The sequence below is a fragment of the Humulus lupulus genome, chromosome 6, assembly GCF_963169125.1.
Source record: "Humulus lupulus chromosome 6, drHumLupu1.1, whole genome shotgun sequence".
Classification (NCBI taxonomy): domain Eukaryota; kingdom Viridiplantae; phylum Streptophyta; class Magnoliopsida; order Rosales; family Cannabaceae; genus Humulus; species Humulus lupulus.
In genome coordinates, this window is record NC_084798.1 from 174,438,750 (window position 1) to 174,448,057 (window position 9,308).

General features: G+C 29.0%; 1 protein-coding gene across 1 annotated transcript; it reads left to right on the forward strand.

Moving 5' to 3' along the window:
• Positions 1 to 579: 579 nt before the first annotated feature.
• LOC133782740 (26S rRNA (cytosine-C(5))-methyltransferase NOP2B-like) lies at positions 580 to 6,062 on the forward strand. Its single transcript, XM_062222111.1, has 18 exons — positions 580 to 799; positions 939 to 1,220; positions 1,314 to 1,492; positions 1,583 to 1,646; positions 1,722 to 1,855; positions 2,358 to 2,441; positions 2,540 to 2,614; positions 2,695 to 2,766; positions 2,853 to 2,926; positions 3,613 to 3,665; positions 3,936 to 4,045; positions 4,284 to 4,352; positions 4,443 to 4,517; positions 4,716 to 4,808; positions 4,916 to 4,995; positions 5,080 to 5,179; positions 5,306 to 5,589; positions 5,702 to 6,062. The coding sequence occupies exons 2-18, from the start codon at positions 944 to 946 to the stop codon at positions 5,745 to 5,747; spliced, it is 1,869 nt and encodes a 622-aa protein (XP_062078095.1). The 5' UTR covers positions 580 to 799; positions 939 to 943; the 3' UTR covers positions 5,748 to 6,062.
• Positions 6,063 to 9,308: the final 3,246 nt, after the last annotated feature.

Consider the following 9,308-nt stretch of genomic DNA (forward strand, 5'->3'; position numbering starts at 1 on the left):
AAATATTATATTTTAATTTATTTAATTATTTATTATTTTAAAATAATTATCATGGTAAAATATCTCAAAAATATCATATTTTAATCTGTTTAATTATTTATTATTTTTAAATAATTATTATTGTAAAATATCTAAAAAATATCTTATTTTAATTTTTTAATTTTATTTCACTTTAAGAGTTTACAAATTACTGTTAAATAAGAATATTATGTTAAATATAAGAATATTCCGTTAAAGTTAACATTAAAAAATAAAAAACCGTTAAAACCAAGAATTTCCGTTATCTTCACATTTATTATATAGAAGAGATATTTATTATTTCTTTTTTAATTATTTTATTTTATTTTAATTAATAAAATATGTTTAAAAATATAATATTTAAATAATATAGAGAAATTGATTATATACTATAATGTAAAAGTTTGAAATAAAATAGAAAAATATGCTTTTTTTTTTTTTTTTTTTATTTATTTTTTATTTTTTATTTTTTATAATGTATTTTAAAGGACTGAACATAGCAATCCATGGAAGTGTCGTTATGTGTAGCCATGTTAATATGAAAAAAAAATACAAAGTCGCACATAGATTGAAAATCGCAGTGAAATTAGATTATGTCCGAAAAAATCTCTATATTTAAATTGAATACAGAAATAGGCCCAAATGAAGTAGGGTTTCCTTCTTCTTCATATTCACTCTCACAGCCCCGTACAACTCTTTTACTAGCCGCTTCCCCAGAGCTCTCTCTCAACCCGAGCTCTCTCAAGACTCGTTTGCTTTGGTTTTGTTTTCTACTAACACGGTAAGAAATTCACTGCAATTAGTTTAGAATTTAACATGAACTATTGTTTATCCCCAAATTTTTATTTGCTGAATCAACTTGATGGTCGTATATTGTCAATGCTTGAGATTTTTACCTATGTACGTATGTGTGTTGACAGCTTTGATGGCTGGAGTTGCTCTTTTTAATAAGAAAAAAGGTGCTAAGGCCAAGGCCAATGCCCAAAAAGCTCCACTAAAAAAGAAGCAAAAGAATGAGCTTTTCACTGCTAAGAAGTCTAAGAAAGAAGAACATTCTGATGTCTTCTCGGATGAAGAGGAACAAGAAGAAGAAATAAAGGGATTTGAACAGTCTGATTCTGATGGAGATGAAGATGGTTCTGATTTGGGTTCCGACATCTCTTCTGATGGTGATAACCCCAAGACTGATGATTTCCTCCAAGGTAGTACTATGCTTATTTTGTTGCTGAAAAGTTGGCCCCTTTTTTTTTAACTCGCACTGCATTCTAAATGATTTCCCATTTATGTTAGAGCAGAAGATGGTTCAGGGTCTGATTCAGGTTTGGGTTCAGATTCTGATTCTGATGAATCGGATATTGAGGCCAAGTCAAGAGCTATTGATGAAGAAAAGGAAAGGGAAGAGGAAGAAGCAATGGAAGAAATGCAGTTGAACATTAAAGATGAATCCGATGAGTTTAGATTACCTACTAGGAAGGTTAGTGTATTTGAATTTGTTGTAAGAAAGTTGGTTTAATCAATTAACTTTCAGTACCTTCATGCTGAGCCTTTGTTGCTAATGATTTAGGAACTTGAAGAAGAGTCTCAAGGACCTCCTGATCTTCAGAATCTCCAGAGGAGAATCAAAGAGAGTGAGTTCTCATTGTTTAATACAAATTTTGTATGATACACTTATTAGTTCTAACTTCAAGTTTAATTTTTATTAGTTGTTCGAGTGCTGTCAAATTTTAAGGCTTTGAGGCAAGAAGGGGCAACAAGAAAAGATTACATTGAGCAACTTAAGAGAGATTTAAGTACCTCCTATGGATATAATGAATTTCTAATTGGAGCTTTAGTTGAGGTATTGACTAGTTTTTGTTTACTATTTGGTATTTGCTATTACTATGGCTGTTATTTGCTTACCCTAACGTGGCTTGCTAATGTAGGCATTCATCTCATGAACTACAGGCCATGTTTACTAATCATTAATAGTCCATAAATGGAATGATAAATAAACAAGTGTTTCTCTTATGCATGTGTTACTTGTCTATCTGAGTGGGAAAATTTGGGGAAATCCTTGCACAATTAGTTAAACTTAAATCGAGAAGGGTTGACTCAATTTTAATTCCTTCCTCGATCCTTATTTCTTTTTGTTATTATTATTATTGGATTAGTAAACATGCCTAGAGTGTAAACATGAGGGCCTTGATTACTTGGGTGCTATGGATGACTAATTATTTACTATTGATTGAGCTATTAGTCAAAGTGTCTAGATATTTTTTTTTATTCTTCCTAGATTCTATTTTTTGTTGCTAAAAGTATATGCATTAATAAATGTAACAATTTGCACTCTTTATTTTTAGATGTTTCCTGTTGTTGAACTTATGGAACTTCTAGAAGCTTTTGAAAAGCCTCGACCAACTTGTCTCCGAACTAACACTTTGAAGGTGAGTTAAAGCATTATTATGATATCTTGATTACTACATTTCTATTACCAATGTTTTCTTCTAAAAATGACAAGTTTTGTCTTTCACTTTATTCTTAGACTCGAAGACGGGACTTGGCAGATGTTCTAATTAATAGAGGAGTAAATTTGGATCCCTTAAGCAAGTGGTCTAAAGTAAGTTACTTTTCTTTTGTGTTTTCCTTTCTCTGATTTCATTTTTTGCCTAGTTATTTAAGATTTGAGAACCTTTACAGGTTGGACTGGTTGTGTATGATTCCCAAGTTCCAATTGGTGCAACTCCGGAGTATATGGCAGGTTATTACATGGTATGTGTGCTCGTTTTTTCAAATTATATTTGGTATTCTGGTTGTTTGAATAGTTGGTAATTTTTTTTTTGTATTTGTTCTTTTAGCTCCAAAGTGCAAGCTCCTTTTTGCCTGTCATGGCCCTAGCACCACAGGAAAAGGAAAGGATTGTTGATATGGCGTAAGTGGTGAATTTTTATTAATTTTTTAATGAACAATCTATGCTCATTCATTAGAACATCACTTTTTTGCTCTCTACTCAGACCATCTCCAATGCAAGATGCAAATTTTGTGCCAAATTTAGCACAAAAAATGAGTCAATGCTATATTTGGCCCAACATTTGCAATTGTGCTCCAATGCACAAGATGTTAATTAACACAAAAAAAAGTCAATAATTCATTTAATATTTTATTGAGAACATACACATTTATTTTTTATTATTTTTATTACTCAAATTATGTAATCCAAGAAATTTGTCATTAAAAAAAATAAATAAAAAATGATGTATGGTTGGTCATTAATTGTCAACTACTTAATTATAATAATTAGTGACAATATGATAAATAAAAAAGTAGTATTTATTGATGCGCCAAATTTGGTCCATGTTATATTTTGTGCCAAATTTGGCACAACTTTTAGCATGTGCCAAATTTGGCACAACTTTTAGCATATGCCAAATTTGGCACAACTTTGGAACACCATTGTAGTTATACTTTTTGTAAAATGTGCCAAGTATAGCATTGCACCAGCTCTTAGATGACAAGTGCTTGGTGTGCTATTGACTTGTACCTTTCACAAATTTTACACATGTTGTGATTATTGTCAATGGTCTTTCTGATAACATTTCTATTTCTATATTGTTGCAGCGCTGCACCTGGTGGTAAGACAACTTACATTGCCGCTCTCATGAAAAATAGTGGTATTTCATTTGAACTTTTTCCCTTTCATTTATAGAATCTGTATTATTAAAGTATAGCCTTGCTTTACTCGATTGCATTACATAATACTAAACTAGAATAGTTTATTCTATAAGTTCTGAAATATTTTGCTTCTGCTTCTTTGCTTAGTATACTTTCTTTTGCTCTCTTTTCTTGAATTGCTCTTATGATTTTTCATTTTTTTGTTGAGCAAGATCCCTACTTTCTTGTTTCCTCACTAATCTCAAATGCCGTGTCAATTTTTTTTTCAGGAATGATTTTCGCAAATGAGATGAAGGTGCCAAGGCTCAAGTCACTCACTGCAAATCTGAATCGGATGGGCGTGACCAATACTGTTGTTTGCAACTATGATGGGAAGGAGGTTAGAATTTTCTGTGTATTTTTTTAATTGATCCAATTATTGATGTTGATGACTGCTGAATACTTTGTATATTCTTCAGGCTGCACTCTTTTAATTAATGGAAATTAATGTTATTCTGAAAATCTTTATTTTGTTTCATGCCTAATGTTCATGGAAATCGTGTTGTGTTTGAGTCAATATGTTTAAAATTCAATTATAACGCCTTTTCTTTTCTTCTGCTTTTTTCAATTTCTTTCAGCTACCGAAAGTTTTGGGTATCAACGCAGTTGATAGAGTGTTATTGGATGCTCCTTGCAGTGGGACGGGGGTAAGCAACTGCATTGCATTGATTTCTCTGTTTGGCCAACTAATTTGTTCTCCTTTTGTTTGGTTAAACTAAATCAGTTGTATTTTGCAGGTTATATCAAAAGATGAGTCTGTTAAAATTTCTAAAAGCTTAGATGAAATACAGAAATGTGCACATTTGCAGAAGGTACAATGAAATGCTTTCTATAAATAGTGCTCTTATTATTACTGAAAAAGCAAGAGTTCTGTATGAAATGCACCAAAAATATGTACTCAAGGCCCTCTCTAATCTTGACCAGAGAAGTCACAGGATTCATTAATTTTTTCTTTTGAGAATTATTGTATATAAACCTATTATATAATTTTGTGTTTCCTTTTCCTGTAGCAACTGCTACTCGCTGCAATTGATATGGTTGACGCCAATTCAAAATCTGGAGGGTACATTGTTTACTCCACCTGCTCCATAATGGTTGCTGAGGTTTGTTAATGACGCAACTTGCAGATTTTTAGTCTTGCTGTTGCTTGCTTGCTGTATTTTGTTTTTCTTCCTTATTTTTCCTGCTAACTATTTTGCTGCCGTTGCAGAATGAAGCAGTTATTGACTATGCACTCAAGAAGAGAAACGTTAAACTTGTGCCATGTGGGCTTGACTTTGGGGTTCCAGGGTAAAAAGATGCTTCTCCCTCATTCTCTTCAAAATGGCAAACTATTCAACTGGATTATGTTTCTAATGTTTCTTCTCTAAACAGGTTCATTCGGTTTAGGGAACAGCGCTTCCACACATCTTTAGAGAAGACAAGGCGTTTCTATCCCCATGTTCACAATATGGATGGATTTTTTGTTGCAAAGGTATATGATTTTTAACATTTTAAAATTTGACATTTTCTTCGATTTCAGTTTTTCGCCTGATTTTGTCCCGAGTTCCTATAAATTTATATTTTTAGTTGATTAGCGTTTTCTTTTGGTATCTTGCAGCTCCAAAAGATGGGCAATGCAAAACCAGCCGGTGAATCTTCTGAAGCAATGGAAACAGTGGAGCAAGATGTTGAACCTAACGAAAATGGCGACGAAGAAGCAGCAGCGGAAAAAGATGTTAAAGAGAATTCAAAAGATATCAAGATCGCTCAAAAAGAGAAAAAGGACACTGAAAAAGAGAACAGGGTTATAAAGAAAGATGCCACTGAAAATGGGAAGAAAGAATTCCCTCCCCGAGGCAGAAAAAGAAAATTTCCTTCAAGAGAGGAAATCTCGAGAATCAGGTGAAATGTTGTACCCAATTGTTTAGAATGTTATCTCTGGAATCTTGTTAAGGAAAACGAATTCTCTTATCATGGTGAGACTAACACAGATTTCTTTGGCCTCTTTATGTAGGGAAGAGAAAAGAAGAGCTTTGAAGCAGAAAAAATCTTCCAATTGACCATTCTTTGCTGTTGTGGCCTTCTACAAGTCCAAAAAGTTTTGTTTATCTTTTCTTTTTCTTTCTCAACCAAGAAAAAATTTATAATTATTACAACCAAATGTATTTTTTTGGGTCTTTAGAGAAATGTACAATATTTTGGTATTCGAGTTCGATGTTTTACTATTAGGTTTGTATAATTATTTTATTATTATTATTTTTCTTTATTTGATAAGCATTTTAGTTCAAAACGTCCGTCTTTATTTCATTAAAATTTGTATCTTTTCATCTAGACAAATGCAAAAATAGGAGATGTAGCTTGTTTTTGTTCATATTCTTTCTTTGCTATTTGAAACAATACTTGATAAGGAGACTCAGAAAATGGTATATACAAGTTTATCTTGTTATTAATTGTTACAGGCTTTTTTTTCAGAAAAAAGGAAATATAATTCTCAGGTTATCTTTGAAATCATAAGCAAGTAGTCCTACTTCAATATGTATTGAGACCTTAATAATGAATGGGTTACTTATGGTCGACGGTGACTTTTTTGGGGGAGGGTCATATATTTCAGGAAAATTTCTAGATGTTAGCTGTAGCTCTATATTGCTAGGTAATGTATACTGTTAAAGTATATAGAGGGAAATTTTATAGGAGTGTGAGTTTAGTCCCTATGGGTAAGGGAAAATTATGAATACTTTACCATGCCAAAATAGTTTGCACTTATAAAAATAAAAGATATACGTGTAATTGACAGTTTAAAATTAGTGTTATAATTTTTCTACATGCTAAAAATAAAAACACCCCTACCGCTATGAGCTAAATTAGCACCTCTACTATAGGATTTCTCTTTATATATAAAATTAGTTTTATAGAGTTATTTGTTGTCTTTTATTTTCTCAATAGGATCATGTCTAGTTTGAAATTAATTTGGTTTATTTACTCATTTGATTTGATGGCAAGTGAGATTATTAATACTTTCATTTTTTTTCATCTCAATTTTTAAAATTTTTAATTATTAGTAAATATATTATTTCAGTTGCTGAAAAAAATGATTGAATTAATATAAATATCCTCATTAAATATTAAAAAATAAAAAAAGGTGATTTAATATTTTTATAATATATAATATGTTAATTAATTTCTTATTTTTAAGAAATATGATTTTATATTATAAATTTTACAATTATAAAAGTTTAATATTGTAATCATACAAATGATTTTACTAACGGTTTTTATTTTAGTATTTTAAGTTAAAAAATAAAAATAAAAATAAAAATTGTGATTAAGTTTTATTATTCATTAATATTTTTTTATTAAGTGTGTAAAAATATATTTTTCTTCTTAAAACAATAAATATTTATAGGGTTGGATTTTTTTTAGAAAAATTACTATAGGGATAATTTTTACTATATTTTTTCTTTCAAAAATAGTGTGATTTCTTTTTTTGTTTTAAAAAAAAATTATCAGGAGATTATTTATAAAGAAGTAGAGTGAAAAATCGAATATTAATATACTCGAAAGAATTACGGAATCAATGAGAATTTAATTTTAAGTGAGTCTTAAAATATGATAAAATCTGTGAAATTTGAAATCCCTCTTGGAAAAAAAATGATGGGAGTCCCACATATAAAATATGTATCACTCATTGCTCTGCATTGAACATTATAAAAGGAGAGCTCATTTTTTTTTTTTTTGTCGCTAGTTGAGTTTGTATTAATATATGATGAATATTAATAGCTGTTTTGAGGCTTTTTGGGTTTTCATGGAGGTTATATACAGATAGTAAGAGTAGTTAGGAAATTTTAATTAATTCTATATGGAGTTTTATAAAATTTAAATGTTGTATTATAATGAATTTCATTGGTTTTAACAAAGTATTAAAAAGAGTATTCTAATCAAACATTTAGATTAATAATGTTTGGACCGTATGTTAGCGTGCTTTAATTTTATATGCCTTTTCTTGCAAACTTAAAGCATGACCTGCTTTCTTTTCTTTTCTATATGTAATGTTATTACTGTCTATTTTGATTTGTAGTCGTATACAAATTATGTTCAAGTATTCATGCAGCTAATTACTATTTTCATTTCCTTCCTCGTATGGTTTTGCATATAAATATATATATATATATATTCGAAAGGTTACAAGAAGAAAAAGTTACCAGGGGAGATGCTTGAATATACAAAATTTCATCTATTAATAAAATAAATCAGTTAGATTGTAGTATGTATAGTTAAAGTTGAGAGGATAGTTTAAAAAACGTTCGAATCTTATCTTTTGAAACTAGTTTTGAACTGAGACGCTAGAAAAAAGTACTGAGGCTTACGTTTCTTAGATTTTCTTTAAAACCTACACCTTAGTCCATCGATGCATTCATCTTGGTGTTTTTACGAATTGAAACTCACGAGGGTACGCCTTAGTCATTTATACATTTTGAAGTAAAAATTAGGCTTCAGTGTTATTGGGGTTTTCAAATTTCTTGGCCTACAACCTAAATGGAATAAAAAAAGGATATTGGTAACAAAATCCTTTATTCTTTTACAAAAATTACGATAAACCTTTCATTAAAAAAATTATACGGAAAAATCCCATTCTGTCAATAGTTTATTACAAGTAAACTTATTTTGCTGTTAAATGCCACATAAGCACATTAAGTGCCAACTAAAATACACATGTCAATATTTTATTGTGCAACATGTAAAAAAATAATTAATTATTTAAAAAATTATGTATTATGTATTAAAACTTTTTTATAGTATTATTTAAATTTTTTTTTTAATTTTAATTTTAAGTTTTGTTTAATTTTAATTATGTATTATTATTTTAAAACATTAAAGTAGTAGAAAAAATAATTAAGACATTATTTTAATATTATAATTAATTTTTCTATTATTTTAATAAACTATTGAATTAGTCGTTGAATTTATTAATGTTTATATATTTGTTAGTAATTTCAATAAACAACACTTTTCTTTAATTTTAATCATGTATTATTATTTTAAAATATGAAAATAATAAAAAAATAATTAAAACATTAAATAATGTTTAATTATTGTTTCTACTATTCAAATGTTTTAAAATCATTAAAACTAAACAAAACTTAAAATTGAAAAAAGTTTTTTTAATTTTTTTATTAATTAATTTCTTTAAAAATAAATAAATAATTATTTTTTTACATGTGGCCCTATAAAATATTGCTACGTATATTTTAGTTGGCACTTAATGTGCTTATGTGACATTTAATAGCTAAAAGGAATTACTTGCAACAAATCATTGACGGAAGGAGGTTTTATCGTCAAAATTTTTTATTGGGGGATTTGTCATAACTTTTGTAAAAGAATAGAGCGTCTTTCCGCCAATATCCCAAATAAAAAAAAAACTGAAACTTAAAAATTAAAACCCTAAACTCTCATCCTCTCCATTTTATCTTGAGTCTCCACACTTTACCAAATTGAAAGATGACTTAAGACTATAAGACTATAAGACTATCTTAGGTCACTAAATTTTATGTTTGTCTAATTTAGAACTTTTATTTGTCTTACAACTTTGTTTTTTTATTATGTATGAATTTGGTGTAATATTT